This window comes from Chenopodium quinoa, unplaced genomic scaffold (assembly GCF_001683475.1).
Source record: "Chenopodium quinoa cultivar QQ74 unplaced genomic scaffold, ASM168347v1, whole genome shotgun sequence".
Classification (NCBI taxonomy): Eukaryota; Viridiplantae; Streptophyta; class Magnoliopsida; order Caryophyllales; family Amaranthaceae; genus Chenopodium; species Chenopodium quinoa.
In genome coordinates, this window is record NW_018745684.1 from 1,086,827 (window position 1) to 1,103,398 (window position 16,572).

General features: G+C 35.6%; 2 protein-coding genes and 1 non-coding gene across 3 annotated transcripts; 2 read left to right on the forward strand and 1 right to left on the reverse strand.

The window, feature by feature from the left end:
* Positions 1-4,828: 4,828 nt before the first annotated feature.
* Positions 4,829-9,446, forward strand: LOC110717662 (haloacid dehalogenase-like hydrolase domain-containing protein At4g39970). The gene is made up of 11 exons (XM_021896419.1): positions 4,829-5,600; positions 6,766-6,859; positions 7,048-7,092; positions 7,195-7,245; positions 7,470-7,544; positions 7,623-7,656; positions 7,795-7,850; positions 7,952-8,011; positions 8,787-8,846; positions 9,028-9,074; positions 9,162-9,446. The coding sequence occupies exons 1-11, from the start codon at positions 5,050-5,052 to the stop codon at positions 9,208-9,210; spliced, it is 1,122 nt and encodes a 373-aa protein (XP_021752111.1). The 5' UTR covers positions 4,829-5,049; the 3' UTR covers positions 9,211-9,446.
* A 3,729-nt stretch (positions 9,447-13,175) lies between these two features.
* Positions 13,176-14,903, reverse strand: LOC110717492 (glycine-rich cell wall structural protein 1-like). The gene is made up of 2 exons (XM_021896205.1): positions 14,828-14,903; positions 13,176-13,672 (listed from the first exon to the last, which is right to left on the reverse strand). The coding sequence occupies exons 1-2, from the start codon at positions 14,901-14,903 to the stop codon at positions 13,176-13,178; spliced, it is 573 nt and encodes a 190-aa protein (XP_021751897.1).
* A 1,246-nt stretch (positions 14,904-16,149) lies between these two features.
* Positions 16,150-16,234, forward strand: TRNAM-CAU. Its single transcript is given in 2 exon segments — positions 16,150-16,187; positions 16,199-16,234. It is a non-coding gene; the product is annotated as a tRNA-Met (tRNA).
* Positions 16,235-16,572: the final 338 nt, after the last annotated feature.

Below are 16,572 nucleotides of genomic sequence, written 5' to 3' on the forward strand. Positions count from 1 at the left end.
GAGATCGTCGATGGTAGGTTGTGGGTGACTGGGTTACAGTTTGTCGGTTGCAGATTGTGGGTTGCAGTGGGTGGTGGGTTCTTGGGTTCGTGGGTGCGGTGGTGGTATCATGGGTGCGGTGGTGGTTTTGTGGGTACGGTGCGGTGGGTACAGTGGTGGTTTCGTGGTTGCATTGTTGGGTTGTTTCGGTAGTACTGGGTGGTGGTGGTGGGTGGTGGGTGGTTTCGGTGCTGCAAAGTGGTGCTAGTGGTGGTGGGTTATTAGTTTATTTTTGGTTGAATTTGTTTTTTTTTTTGGGTTGGATTAATACTTAAGTATATGCCCTTATTTTTCACTAACTATGCTTAAGATCTTTTGCCTAGGAGTCCGCAAAACACCTCTTTGTTGCGAGTAACAAGAACCGGAGTTAGTATATACAATGAGAGGTATCCAACAAGATCTCACATGAGACATGACTACGTGATCACTTATAAAGTTTGGTCCAAATTTTTGCAACGGGGCAAAAATTTAGGAACAAAGAAAGTATTGCTCAATTAGATATTTAAATACTACCTCCGCTTCATATTACTTACAACATTTGCCAAAAATGGTCGCTTCACATTACTCGCAACAAATATTTTTCTTTCCTTATTTAGTAAGTTTTTGGCTGCAAAATGACAATTTTACCCTTACTTTTTTTTTTAAACATCCTAATTAAACTATAAATTTGTTCTCATTACATTAAAACCTAAGGTTAATTAATTTCACCTTACCACCAAATTCATTCCCTTCCTCCATCTACATTCAACATCTTCCTTCATAAGTTTTCTCTCTCTTCCTTCATAACTCAATATCTACATTCAACCAACACCTTCAATGGAAACCACCACCATCACCACCACCACCACCATCTTCAATGGCAACCACCACCTTCATTCTCCCCTCAATTCGACCGCTATCCCTTTCTTGTCGCCGCCCCTGTTTTCTCTCTTTTCCTTTGCCTTTTGTTTCCTCATTGCCGGTGAAACCCAAATTCGAAGGTTTTATAGTCAAATTTAACCGTCAAAACTCTAGATCTAGAGTTTTTATGGTTAATTTGACCAATTAAAGCTTTAATTGATGATAGAGAAGGGTTTGTGGGTTCGTGTTTGGTTTGTGGTTGGTTCGTGGGTTGTAGGTCGGGGGGTTTAGATCGGCGGGTTCGTGGTTAGTGGTGGCGCTGCGGCTTGTGGGTTTGTGGGGGTTGCTGGACTTGCTGTCGTGGGGGTTGCTGCAGCTAGGTTTGTGGGGGTTGCTGCGGCTGGGTGGTGGTGGGCTTGATGTTTTGAGGTGCTGGGTGGTGGTGGGCTCGATGTTTTAAGGTGCTAGGTGGTGGTGCTGTTTGGTTATGGTGCTGCTGGGTGGTGGTGCTGGTTGGTCGTTTCGGTGCTGTTGGGTGGTGGTGGTGGTGGTGGTTGTGGGTGGTTTCGGTGCTGCTAGTGGTGGTAGTTGTGGGTGGTTTCGGTGCTGCTAGTGGTGGTGGGTTATTTAGTTTAATTTTTTTTTTTTTGGGTGGGGTTGGATTAATATTTAGTATATGTCCTTATTTTTCAATAATTATACATAAGATCTTTTGTCTAGGAGTCCGCACACAACATATTTGTTGCGAGTAATATGAAGTTGAGGTAGTATGTAAAACAACGTTGTAAACTATTAACACAAATTTTGCAATCAATCAAAATAAACTCTGAATTAGTTGCATCCAAGACGGTCATAATATATTTTGATCTCATTAATCAACAACTCTAGACACGTACAAAAAGGAGTGAACTTAATGCCTAGAGTCCTAGACTACATCTTCATAAATAAGTGGTGCACATGATATATTTATGGTTTACGTATAAAATTCAATTGAATGATTAGTACCTTCTAGAGTCCTAGTATCATATAAAGGGCATCTAGAGTTACTTAGGACATGTTCCTTTCCCCTTTGTGGAGTATCTATAAAACTACAAATTCGGTAATATATTAGAATACTGTTATCTCATCCATGGTCACTTTTCCATGTTCAAAAATCTTCCATGAATGAAAGTTTCTCTTCGATGGTCATTGGGTTATGAGAATAAATGTTAATATTATGTAATATATTAATGGATTAACTGCAATGTCTATTTTTCATAATGTATTTTATTTTTTACAATTTTGATAAAATACTTAAAGATATTAATAGTTATTAAAATTATGTTTATAACAAATATGGTGGTCAAACTGTCAAAGTGATGCAATTATTGGAGCGAAAAATAAAAAGAGTACCAACTACTCTTTGAATTGAACAACTATAGCCTAGATGAAATTGGTTCAAGAACTCTATATCCTTTTATTTTTATTCCATTTGACATTTTACGATTTTCAAGACACGTGTTAAAACATTTATATATTCATTAAAATTTATAAAAAAAATAGATATTATACAATGAAACAAACCAAATAAGAGCTCACATGACTATATTACTTTTTATAGAATAATGAGAACTCATGGTAAAAGTTTTTAAAGACTAATCCAAATTTTGACAATGGGGCAAAAAAATAGGGATGGACTATGGAGGGAATAGGCATGAGGCCAACACAAACCTACACATGATATGTGAGGCACACAAGTGAGTCATCACGGGCCGTGCATACACATTTTTTTTTTAAAAAAAAATTAGTGAAAAAATTAGTGTGTGGCCCGAACGTTAGCATTGGGTTGCTACTTTAATAAAACCTTGTAATTATATGTATCTAATCTTTTTGGTGTTCCCATCAAAAAAAAAAATTCTTTTCGGTATTATTTTTTGGGATTTGTTAAACATCGCCCACAAATTACTACATAAAGCCCGCAAAATATACTTGGTTTGACACTTTTGCCTATTTGTGAATTCTAAACGAAAAATTATGACGTCGAAAAATCAAATTAAAAAAGACACTTGGTTTGACAATTTTGGCCATTTGTGGAATCTTACCAAAAACGGAAAACTCTGACATCGAAAATCGAATTCAAAAAGACACTTGGTTTGACACTTTTGGCCATTTGTGAAATCTTACCATAAAACGAAAAATTCTGACATCGAAAAATGTGGAGTCGTACTGGGTCCGCGCGAGAGACCAGAGAGCTGAGGGATACCGAAGAGCCGTCGTCGTCGCAGCAAAACATCGTCGGAGGCGTGACCATGGACCACCACCGTCATGGTCGGGGCGCATGGCCAGGACGTCGGTGCCATGGCGGTGGCGCCTGGCTAGGACGCCGGCACCGTGGAGGTGGCGCCTGGCCAGGACGCCGGAACCGTGGTGGTGGCTTCCAGGCTAGGCGCCACGCCCACGGTCCTGGCGTCCTGGCCAGGCGCCACTGCCATGGTGGTGGTGGTCTAGCCAGGCGCCACTGCCTTTATTTTTTTTTTAAATTTTTTTTGTTTTTTTTGTTTATAAATTTGAAAAATTAAAATTCTAAAACAAAAAAAATGTTTTATTTGTAATTATGTCTTAAATATTTGTTAATAAATTTATTTTATAATTTTGTATGTGGAAATTAGATTTTTAATTTTTTTGTTTTTTTAGTTATTAAATTTGAGAAATTTAAATTGTAAAAAAAAATGTATAACTTGAAATAATGTTTTACATATTTGCTAATAATTTATAATTTTGTATGTGGAAATTAGATTTGTGTTAATAATTTACAAAAAAAATTAATTATGTTTTAATTTTATTTGTGTATGAATACTTTTACACATAATTACGTTTTAATTTTGTATGTGTATGAATACTTTTATAAATGATTATGTTTGAATTTTGTATGTGTATGAATACTGTTATATTATGTTTTTAATTTTGTGTTAATTTACGCTTTACATAATTATATGTATTTAAATATAATATCTAATTTATGCAGGATTACGGTGGAGACGGAAATGATTACAGTGGGATATTTGTACATGATGGTCCTTCAAAGATGCTCAACAAGCGATTGATTGGGCTAAACAAGTTGCAATTACTTCTGGTTTTTGTTTGGTAGTAACAAGTCATAAAAAATTATGATTTTCAAAAAAATAAACAAAATAAAAAAAACTGATTTTAAAAAAAAAACCATAAAAAAACAAAAACCCAAAGAAAAATACTCAAAAAAACAAAAAACAAAAAACAAAAAAAAAAATTATGATTTTCAAAAAAATTAAACAACATAAAAAAAAACTGATTTTCAAAAACAAAACCATAAAAAAACAAAAACCCAAAGAAAATTACTTAAAAAAACAAAAAACATAAAAAAAAAATTATGATTTTCCAAAAAAAAAAAAATGATTTTCAAAAAAAAAAAAACCATAAAAAAACGAAAACTCAAACAAAATTACTTAAAAAAACAAAAAACAAAAAAAAAAACGATTTTCGAAAAAAAAAATCTTATTTTCAAAAAAAAAAAAAAAAAAAAACTGATTTCCAAAAAAAAAAACAAAAAAAAAAGGGGGCGCATGGCTGGGACGCCAAGCCATGGGTGGCGGCGCCTGGCTAGGACGCTAGACCGCTAGACCGCTGGTGGCGGTGCCTGGCCAGGACGCCATTCCTGTGGTGACGGCGCCAGATCCAGACGCCATGGCCGTGGTTCCGGCGTTTGATTCTGGCGCCACCACCACCGCCGTGGCGTCCTCCCCATGCGCCCCACCTTGCCACGGCGTTTTTTTTTTTTTTTTTTTTTAAAACGGAAAAAAATCAACCTTGTCACCGTGAGACCTCCTTCCCTCCGCCGCCGCCGCCAATTCCTTGCCTTGCCGTCTCGACATTGCCGAATTTTGATTTTTTTTTTTTAAAAACGTAGAATGAAAGTGGCACATATTTTTTTTGTTGGGGTGATGAGAGAGTGTTTTTTTTAGGTCAAGGGCAATATTGTCAATTCAATGGAAATGTGTGGGCTTTAGTTGGTAATTTGTAGGCGATGTTTAGCAATTCACTATTTTTTTCCTTTTTTATTAGTCTTTGTGATTTGTAATATATACATTTATTTTTATATATTATAATATAGTTGTTAATTGGCTTAGATAGTTTATCTTTCCTACAAGAGGTTGGATGGTTAAAACAGTCGGTACTGGAAGTGAAAAGGGCAAAATAATCGGCGGCAACAAAAAAAATACGGAGTACTCCGTAATAAACCTTATCCAATACACTCCCTCCATTTTGGGTGTGCAATTGAAAAAACGGATTAGGATGGCATTCAGCGCTTCATCTTCAATGGCGGCCCAACTCCACACACTTCCAAACTCCCACCACCACCGTCTTCTTCTCTCCTCGCCACCGCTCTCCTCCGCCGCATTCATCTCTCGCTCTAATGGCTTCCGACTCTCTCTTCCACTTCGCCCTAGCAACCCTAAAAACCGCACCATTTCAACATCATCATCAGTTGTTAGAGCATCTGCAAATTCTATGGTAGCATTGATTTTTGATTGCGATGGTGTAATTTTAGAGTCTGAGGATTTGCATCGTCAAGCTTATAATGATGCTTTCGCTTTCTTCAATGTTCGTTGCCCTTCTTCTTCTTTGGATGGACCTCTTGATTGGGATATCGAGTTTTATGACGTTCTTCAGAATCAAATTGGTGGTGGTAAACCTAAGATGCGTTGGTAAATTCCTATTTCATTTTCATTTTCCAATTATAATCTGTGCAATTGACTGATTGTTGAAATTATTCTACTGATTGTGCGGGTAAATGTCCCTTTTGTTCGGAATTAATAATCGGGTTGATAGCGCAAATTGAATTAGTAATGTGACAACTAAATTAAGAATTAGATAGTAGAAAAAAGTATTAGATATTGTTTAGGCTTTAGAGGAATGGCCATAGTTATTGAACTTATACAACTGATCAATGATAGTCTAGCTGTATAAGTATAGGTACATACTCCCTCGGTTTGGAATTAAAATCGTGTTCTAGTAAAGTAGTAATGCAACAACTAAACTCGGACGGAGATCATAGGAAAAATTGTATTTAGTATGGTTTGAATTTAGAGGTAGGGCCTAGGACCATTATTCCTCTTTGTAGGATTTATACCATATCCATTCAGCTATTGTGGAATTCCTTCAATTTCATAGCATAATTTTTGATGGCGCTTCTCTTTGTTCGAAACCTTAATGTTGGTTGTTGCAATGCAAATTTGGAAGTTTTATAATACTTTTAACATTAATGTTAGTGTGACTAATTCTTGTAGAAAATTTTATGTTTTGGTTGAGGTAAAGGCAATAACATTATATTGCAAAATTTGGGGATTTTGACTTCTGTTTAGTATCTTCATCTTTGAACAAATCATATTAGATTTTCTCTTTTTTGTGAAATTCAGTATTATTTTGCATTTTGATACTTGCTGTTTTTATTGGATTTCGAATGAAAGATGATGGCAAGAGAAGAGCTTTAAGTTGAAAGTTTTATTTGACAGATTGCTAGCTAAGTGAATTGAAAAATTGTGGAAGGTGATTAATATAGCTGCTAATAGCTAGTATTTTTAGTGCTGTTTCTCGATGCTGAACTACATAATAATTTCTGCCTTTATTTTAGTTGTCTCTTTTTTAAATTATTATGTATGTTCTGTTAGTGTGTATGATTATATCTAAGCATGCTCCCTATACTTTATACAGTCTTTTTTTTTTTTTTTAATCTTGTTTTTAGTTGTTATGGTCAACCAGTATGATGAGTAAATGTTCATTCATAAGAAGGTGTATGTTGTCCTGCCTGTGGTGTAGGACAGTAAGTTGTTTTCATGTTGCTTCACTGATTGTTCAGAAATCAACTGCAAGGTACTTCAAGGAGCACGGATGGCCAACTTCTACGATTTTTGAGACACCTCCAGAAAATGATACAGATAGATCAAAATTGATAGATGTCATTCAGGTTCCTGTATTATCTAATAGTGTTGCTCCTTTTAGTACAGTGATTTTCTCAATTACTAGCTGGTATATTAGGTCATCAATATCAATTCAATATCATGTACTCGTATTATCATGTTGACCTGTTTGGATTTTACTGATTAGGACTACTAAGACCAGGGAGCCTTGCTGATTCTGCTTATAGTTTTGTAGGATTGGAAAACAGAAAGGTACCAAGAAATCATCAAGTCTGGTTCTGTAAGTCTTTCTTTTTAAAAATAATTTTCTGTGCTTTCTTTGTTCTCCATTTTATTGAAGACTAGTTTATTTCCCTCAAATAAAAGTACTATTTTTTATCAGGTGCAACCGAGACCTGGAGTTTTGAGATTGATGGATGAAGCTAAGGCTGCTGTAAGTTAAAATTCTAAAATACTCTACTAATACAGCAATTCATATACATTGGTGTATTGCATTTCTTGAATTGTGACTTAAATCATGTTGCCAGTCCTTACCACTAGTCCACTAGATGAATCTGATTTATTTATTTTCTTACGGCATAATGCCTTTTTTTCTTGGAATGACTATGCAATTGTGTCTTCATGGATGTGCTGGGCCATTTGGCTTCATGTTTGCAGGGTAAGAAGCTAGCTGTGTGCTCTGCTGCAACCAAAAGTTCAGTTGTACTCACTCTTGAGAGTCTAATAGGACTAGTAAGCTCATTCTCTCATTTGTAAAAGAAGCTCTCAATTTCTGTCCAATCTGCTTAACTTACCTTTCTCTTTTCACAGGATCGTTTCCATGGTCTTGATTGCTTTCTTGCAGGTTTGTTGAATGTGTCACATCTTTTAATATCGAGATCAGATTACAAACTGATGATTTTGAGCTGTAGGGTTAAAAACTGGCAGTCGTGTTAAATCTCTACACCCTTAGGGTCTGATATTTCAGTTTTCTGTATTGCAGGTGATGATGTCAAAGAAAAGAAACCTGATCCATCAATTTATCTTGCTGCTGCTAAGGTAGATCAATTTAGCACACTTACATTCGTTGCATGCTTCGTAGCTTTTTTCATCAGCGGTTCAAGCAATAATATGATATCTTTGGGTCCTAAATGTTGCAGAAGTTAGGTGTGTCAGCGGACGACTGTTTGGTAGTGGAAGATAGTGTCATTGGCCTCAAGGTACACCACATTACTATTAAAAACAAACAAATATTAGAAACCTGGAGATTTCTGTGAATTTGACACTTCCTGTTTGACAATTTGACAGGTTGGTGCCCATGAAATCCATGCCTCTTCTTTTTAAATTTTTGTAAATTTTACTGGATTTAAGAAGTCCTGATCCATAATAGCCTAGACAGGGGAGAATAAAATATGAGTAAAATTATGGTGAAATAACTGGAAGCTATTGGATGGAGCTTGGAATTACAAGTATAGAAGTCATGCTCAATGCTCTTAATATTCAAAATTACAATTTAGCTATGGATATTTACTGTTAACCAAAATTTCCTCAGCAATGCAATGAAAATTAACATTACTTTAAATAATACAAATAGAGATCAATAGACTCTAAGAGCTATACATGGTTTTACTATTATTTGCTTGAAAGCTGATTTTTTTGCAAGCTGACCAGTCTTAATATGCTTTCCTTAAAAGGAGTTCAAAATTGCAAATTATTTGTAATCTGGATAGTAGATCAATTAATCTTAGGAAAGAGTGACAATTGCATCACTCTGTTTTTATATACATCTGGCTGTTCAAATGTATCTAGACTGCAGTTTGTGCGTGAATGTAAAGAACTTGATATGCTGTTTCTCAGCATTCAATATTTTCTGGCTCTATTAAGCATTTTGAAAATTTTGTAGTCTATACATTAGAATGTTAGAGCTCTTAAATTTTCACTGCTGACTGTGGTACGCAAGAGTTTAACTTAGGATAAACCTACCTTTACTTTCAGGCTGCAACAAAGGCTGGAATGCCCTGTGTAATAACCTATACAACATCCACATCTACCCAGGTCAGTTAATTGCTTTAGTTAAAAGTAATTAATATGGAATCCTCATATTAGTTAAAAGCTTAATTTTTCTGTTCTGATTAGCTGACTGATATGAGCTTACAGGAGAATATCAGTCTTTCTGTTTAACTACAAGTACAATAAAATGGTTTAACTTTGTACTCAATGATGACCCCCATTGCAGGATTTTACAGATGCAATTGCAACTTACCCTGACTTGAGTTCTGTAAGGTAGGGTGTGTATATGAAATTTAATTAAATCAAGTGTGTTACAAGTTTCTTCGACACTCATGAATATTACGTGTCCCATACTTACAGATTGAGTGACTTGGAGGCACTGCTGCAAAATGTAGTTGCCGCTGGCTAGCCAAGTAAAGAAGGGGCTCGGAAACTGTACATAATGTGCAGGACTGCAGGTTATCGCCTTACAGAAATTGATGTTGAAATTCCACTTCATTATACACTGCAATTTCTTCATCCCGTTATCAATTTTTATTACTCCTATTTGATCGTGTAAGATGTATAAAACAGTGATGTAATTATTGTTTTAATCCAAATGTTGCTCATTTTACTGGTATGCTGCTGCTACCAGCTTTTTTCTTATACTGTATTTTTTTTACCTTGATTTTCGGCTCTTTTCGACGATTCCCTTAGATCTGCAGGTACCATATATGCTGGGTAGTATTACTGTCATGTGAGATTATTTTTTTTTTCATTTTTTCTCTGGAAAGAGAGAGAGAGAGAGAGAGAGGTGGCAGCAGTCTAACTTATGCCGTAGTCCTTAGTCCATGGGCACATGAGAAGCCTTACATTTAGGATAGGAAAGGTTGACCATCATCAAATGCAGGGTATATTATTATCAAGGGCAAAAGATTTCTAATTTCTAAACCACATTTGTTGTCTTTCCTTGTGCATGAAAGGAATGTACAAGTGTTCATCGATTTATGAGTTTATGGGGACTTCTAAATACTGTAATTGCTTTTAAATCTATTATGCATCTGGATATATTTGGGTTTTAAACCATCATGTCAATACTCTATATATTTCTTTTAAAACTTTGTGCGGATGCTAGTGTGTTATAGTATCACTTAAAAATACTGATTGAATATTATATCAACAAATTTAACCTAAACCTTTCAAAATTCGTGAAGTTAACTTGTTGTATTAAAAAAAAACGGAGGAATAGTATTACGATATAGAAGTAGTGGATGTTACTCTTTCCACATAAATACATAATTCAATTGAGGGTACCTTCTTAATCAGTCTCGATCTCTTGCTATTGTTGTTGAACAGGTATTCTATCTACATCGACTATATGCTCTTCAAGTTTCTTCGTGACTCATAAGCATGTGCCTGCATGTGTATATAAAAGGTTATAATATTAGACAAAAGATTAGTTGTTGCATTATTATGCTAAATGTTTTGACAAATGTTGAGTTAAGCGAATTTTAAGTGAATAATAACTATAAATCATGCATGCATATGGACCTTTTGAAAGTAAAGCTACATGTTTTGAATTTTTGTAGTAATAATAATGTAAAATTAAAGAGTCCTTAGCTTGCGCATATTCAGTGGAAAATAAAAATATCATATTTCATGTGAGCCATAGCAATGTGAATAAAATTCCATAGGGGGTTGCAAAGTTGGTTTTTTTTTTAGAAGATCAATTCATTAATAAGAAGTCATACGACATCTACAAAAGAGATCAGAAACAATTAATACAATGAAAATTGAATCAAATAACAATTGTAATTCTGTAAAACAATTAATACTCTCGTCTCTTGAATAGCTGTCCTCTGCAGCCTTCTCCAAGGGGGCCTTGCGATCTTTGGTATTTTATTTTGTTTTATAACTAATATTGTTTAATATCATGGGCGGTTATGACTTATGAGTTTGTGCAAGGCAAGTGATAGTACAGGGCGTTTGAATGAAAGGGCTCCAAAATTTGATAGTTTGTTTTATATATATTTTCACATTTTTCCACTTTATGTAACAAGAAAACTTGTTGAACAATAATTTTGTAAAGTAAATTTTGTTAATAAAAACAGTGTATATCTATAAATTAAGAGCCTAAATTTATAGAATTTGTTACACCGAATCATTGCTGTTGTTAACATTTATAGTCACACCTCTGTTTAATATGGAGTAAGACTTATAAAAGCGAATTCTAACTTTACTACAAATTTTTCTTTGCCTACTCTTGTAGAAACACGTGTTCAGATCAATCTCGTCAAAAAAATAAAATTATATGTTCAAATGTAAACCTATATAACCTAATATTGTTTCTCCTTGATTGAGCTCAAGGCCATGCCTAAAGTAATTAATCAAATCAGGTAGCGAACGATGCATGCATGCATGCATGGGAGAATTTATTCCCATAATATTATTGTTGAAGCCAAGGAAGGGTTGACTTGAGCTTCATTACTTGGATAAAATGCATGCAATCAATCAGATTTCACCAAAACTAACACATTGAACATAATTAAGTACGTCTAATGTTGAGAACTAAAGACTTGGTTCCTTCCATTAGTAATGCATAACAACTACTGTATGTGAAAGATCGATCGACTTATTCAATAATTTTCACTCACTATAAATATAGCTCACTCCTCTACACTCTTACATATCTCAATTCCAAACCCTTAGCTTAGCCTTTACCTGTCTAGCTTCTTCTTTCTTATTAGTTTTTCTTAGCCATTTGAATTGCCAATTACAATGGCTTTGAAAACTTCCTCTTTGTTCATATGCTTCCTTCTCGTATCAACCAAGGTATTGTTTTCTATAATAATGTTCAATACATAAGCATTTTAATTATATTGGGGTTGTTTGGCAATCGGCGGTTGGCTGTTGGCTGTTAGCTTGTTTGCTTGGCTTGTTTGGCTAGCTGAAAGTATTAGCTGTATGGATTGACTTTTTAAGTTAGTTGTTTGATCTGGCTGTTTACAAAAGTGTTTGGTAAAATTATTAATGGTTGTTAGCTGTGTATTAGTAATAAAGTGAGCCAACAAGCCAATAGAAAAAGTTACTCCTATTAGCTTTTGACGGAAAAGCCAGCTTAAAAGCCAACAAAAAAGTCAACTACCAAACATATCTTTTAGCTGTTTGACTAAACTAAAAAGCCAAAAGCCAAAAATTAGGCAAAAAGCCAATAGCCAAACACCCCATACCGCTCGTGATAAAAGCTTATTTTTCTTACCTTTAAAAAATATACACTTTAACTTCTCATAATACGCAATAAAAGAACATTGAAAACTTTTTCCATCTTTCTATGTAGAATGTAGTCTAGGCATATATTTTATATACCCCATATCATATATCCTAAGGTGTATTATACACTAGCGCATATATCATATTTACGCAATGAAAGTGATAAAAATGAATAGGGGCAATCTAATTGTGCATGCATGTTTGGTTATAGTATTGCGAAACACATATTTGTTCTGAAGTGACAAATATATATTGACACTAAATTTAAAGAGTAACTAACATTGTTGCCTTAAAATGAAGTGCATAAGTATTTTTGTTCATATCACATGCCTTAATTTTTTTTTTTCTCATGCAATCTCATGCATATAAACCTAAATAAACATAAATAATGAGGTGTCTTATTTCTTAGCTAACATGAATAAGTTCATATGTTTTTTTTAAATTTATAATTTTCTACACGCAGGTGTACGCTAATTGTCCTCCATCAGAAGATAACACCACTCTCCCAGTTTACACCCTTTAAATATCTCCAACCACAACCCCAACTCTTGCCACTCCACCAATCGCCACTCTTCCACCTCCTGCAAATCCACCAATGTCCACTTGTACACCACCAATAGCTCCAACCACTCCCACAACTCCCACTACTCCACCAACTGCCACTCTTTCACCTCCCGTAACTCCATCAACTGCCACTCTTCCACCTTCCGCAACTCCACCAATTTCCACATGTAACCCACCAATACCCCCGAGCATTCCCCCAACTACTGCCACTCCCCCATTCTATACTCCTCCCACAACTCCTCCAACTCTAGCCACCCCCCCCCCCAACTACTGTCACTCCCCCGGTCTATACTCCACCCACAACTCCCCTAGGCACTGCTCCATCCACTGCTACTCCCCCTATTTTCACTCCAATTGCTCCTCCTTCAACTCCCTTAATGTCCAATCCTCCATGCTCAACTCCAGCCACTCCGATCCCCCAACAACCACAACTCCCCCAATGTCCACCCCACCCTCCTCAACTCCATCCATTCCTCCAACCACCGCAACTCCCCCAGCCTACACTCCTCCCACAACTCCTTCAACTCCAACCACCCCCCCAACTATTGCCACTACCCCAATCTATACTCCGCCACAACTCCCCCAGTTCCATCCACCGCTACTCCCTCGATTTCCACTCCAATTGCTAGCTCCTCCTACAACTCCCCCAATGTCCAATCCTCCTTGCTCGACTCCAGCCACTCCCCCAATGTCTACCCCACCCTCCTCGACTCCATCCATTCCTCCGACCACTGCAACTCCCCCAACCACTACTTCTCCCCCAATGTCCACCCCTCCGTCATCGACTCCTCCCATTCCACCAACCACCGCGACTCCCCCAACCATTGTAACTCCCCCAATGTCCACCCTTCCCTCTTCGACTCCACCCATTCCTCCAACCACTACAACTCCCCTAATGACCACCTCTCCTTCCTCGTCTCCATCTATTCTGCCAACAACTATAACTCCTTCAACCACTTCCAATCCCCCAATGTCCACTCCTCCTTGCTCAATTCTAGTCACTCCTCCAACTACCACAAGTCCCCCAACTCCAACCACTCCCCTAACCACTACAATTCCTGTTGTTCCCCCAACTACCACATCCCCCCCACCACAAATTCCTGTCACTCCCCCGACTACTGCTACTCCCTCAACTTACACTCCACCACAATCTCCCTTTCCACCTCCTTCAACCTGCCCACCCACCCCGGAAATTCCTTCCGTACCTTACAATCATGGTTTGTTACCATTACAAAAAAAATTGTCTTTTCGTAGCGATTTTTCTGTAGTAATTATACATCTACTACAACAATATGCAACTTATATTCGTAAAATAGTATTGAAAATCGTATTATTTACAATCACCATAGTAACCCCATATAAATTTGATATGACAAAAATTATATTCACCATTTTTTACAATTGCGATATCAAACCTAAAAATTGATACAAAAAGCCTTTTCTATATTGTAATAATCTATATTTTGAAATTTTGTTTGGAACATTGAGCTTAAAATATGACATTATTTAATGTCGTGGTAAAACATCTAATATTAGAATTTAATTGGGTTTGCATGTTTGAATCTTTTATAAACTTACATGCCTACTATCATATATGCAATTTATATGGATGTTGGATTCAACATTTATAGTGATTATAATTGCTACAATAATCATCACAATTGGATGTAGCTAGTATTCGTATCAATTATTGAGGCAACCCAAGCAAATACAAAAACACAACCTAATGCTTTGGTAACAGTGAATCTTGTATAGAATTGTCATTCATTGGGAGGATTTTTTGTAGTGAATGCAATCGATACTAAAAGATATAATAATTGTTAAATAAAAGGAAATATTCGATCTTGTAGTGTTATTTAAAAACTCTTTAATCGAATTTGATTATATATCTCTATCTCATATTGAAATACACTTATTTTTAATTTGTACGGAGAACATAATTTGGCTTCTAATTAATGTTTCAAAAGTGATATGTTATGACTATATTATATTAATATATATAACTTTATTGTTAGGGTATTCGACTAATTTACATAAGGTAATGTGGTTATGTGACTTATGTATGTGTGGAACATGCTAGGGTTTTGCCCGACGGAGTGCATGAAGAGGTGTGAAGCATCACCCGCTTACGTTGGAAGGACAAGGATGTGTGTGAGGATATGCAGTCAATGTTGTATAGCCAACTCTAAATGTGTTCCCGGTCCTGCCGTCACTTGCCCATCCTGGAACGACATCGTCTACCACAATGTTACCGTCAAGTGCCCTTAAGTTCAACATAATTTCATCCATTACCACTTGTTTTATCATAAAACTACAAGTCTAAAATTATGATGCACTCCGTACTATGTTAGCATAACATATTAAGCTCTTGAACTTTATTTTAGGTACTTCTATTTGTAATCCTTACTACGTCAAAGTATTCTCAATTGTATCAATTAGGGTTGTAATATGCACTGATAATTAATTGGAGATTATCTCAATTAGTTATCCTATAGCCATAGTGTTGTTACTTGTTAAATTAGACTGTTGTACTAGCCCTTGCATTAAATTAAACAATAATGGTATGCAGTGATGATGCAGAAGCAATAGTCCAATATGGGTTTTCTTGAAAATTCATGGAGTTTTTAAAAAGTCTATACTATCTTTTAGTTATTATTAATTATTAGGATTTTGCCTATGGGTTTTTACCTTTCACTTGAAAGGATTTTTCCTAGAGATTTAGTAGTTGGTTATAAATATAATTAGGAGATATATTAGGATTGAGATTCTTAATATTCTATTTTATTTTAGGATATAATTATTAGTTTCCTATCTTATTACGATTTTTCACCCTATAAATATGGGTGCATATCAATAGTGATTTTTAATGAATGATGAGAGATTTGTTTTGGGAATTATTAACCCTTTGAGCGTTGCTCGTTTGATTGTTAATAAAAAACATCACTAGTTGCGACACGTGATTATCTTCTAGTTGCGACTAGGAAGAGACTCTCTATTCTTGCAAGAATTAGAGTATGTGTAATTTCTTTAGTTCTTGTTGAAATCCGAATATCCAATGTTATTATACCTTACGAGCCTTGTGAGAATCTTAAGAGATCCACATCAAGTGAAGTAGTCTTTCCTTAAATACGTTTATGGTATGGTCCAATTCTACATGATGATTATTGTTAACCTAACATAATTTAAGCTCAATTTCACAAATTATATGTCAACAAAGAATATCTAAGTAAGTCATAATTTTGACCGCAATTTCACAAATAAGTAACGAAAATGTTTGGTGTGGCTCAGCAACGAACTAGTGAAATTTTATTCAAAATTTAAAGACCTTACTTTTCCGATTTGTTATACGTAGTATAATACGAAGTAAAAGTACTTCGTATATGAAATATGTATGTACAATTTTTTTTTTTTTAATATTTATTGTTCATATTTCATACGGTATAAGTACAAGATTATGTACTCCGTAACACAATACATACTTCGTACAAGATTAGACATTAAGTTTGGATTGATAACCCATTACAAATTAACAGAAGGGGTGGTGGCGCAGTTGGCTAGCGCGTAGGTCTCATAGCTTCTGAGTGATCCTGAGGTCGAGAGTTCGAGCCTCTCTCACCCCAATTTTTCTTAAAATTCATTTTGCTTTTCAGCAGCATTCTTGAACTGATAAGCTTTGGAATTGCAAACATACCTGATTATACTCCGGTAATATTGCAATTGCATTTGTTTATTGCAAAGCCATGTGAGAGTCGCAGCATGAGAAATGGTAACCTAGATCTACCTTCCATTTACAAGGAATTTACCAGTGTTACACCAACTACTAGTAGTTTAATTGTTTAGTTTGCATAAATGCCTCAATCATCCAATTTACCAAGGAAAATTAACAATTGATAGCACGAGTAGCTATGGTGTTTGGGTCGATTCTCAAACTATAGATAATTAATATTAACAAACACTC

Excerpts from the sequence above, each read along its gene's own strand:
- LOC110717662 (XM_021896419.1), top strand. The coding sequence starts at position 5,050 with ATGGTTAAAACAGTCGGTACTGGAAGTGAAAAGGGCAAAATAATCGGC. Across the intron at positions 5,601-6,765 it reads GGTAAACCTAAGATGCGTTG|GTACTTCAAGGAGCACGGAT; the intron begins GTAAATTCCTAT and ends ATCAACTGCAAG. Across the intron at positions 7,851-7,951 it reads TTTATCTTGCTGCTGCTAAG|AAGTTAGGTGTGTCAGCGGA; the intron begins GTAGATCAATTT and ends TAAATGTTGCAG.
- LOC110717492 (XM_021896205.1), bottom strand. The coding sequence starts at position 14,903 with ATGGATGAAATTATGTTGAACTTAAGGGCACTTGACGGTAACATTGTG. Across the intron at positions 13,673-14,827 it reads TGTCGTTCCAGGATGGGCAA|GAATTGTAGTGGTTAGGGGA; the intron begins GTGACGGCAGGA and ends GGGGAACAACAG.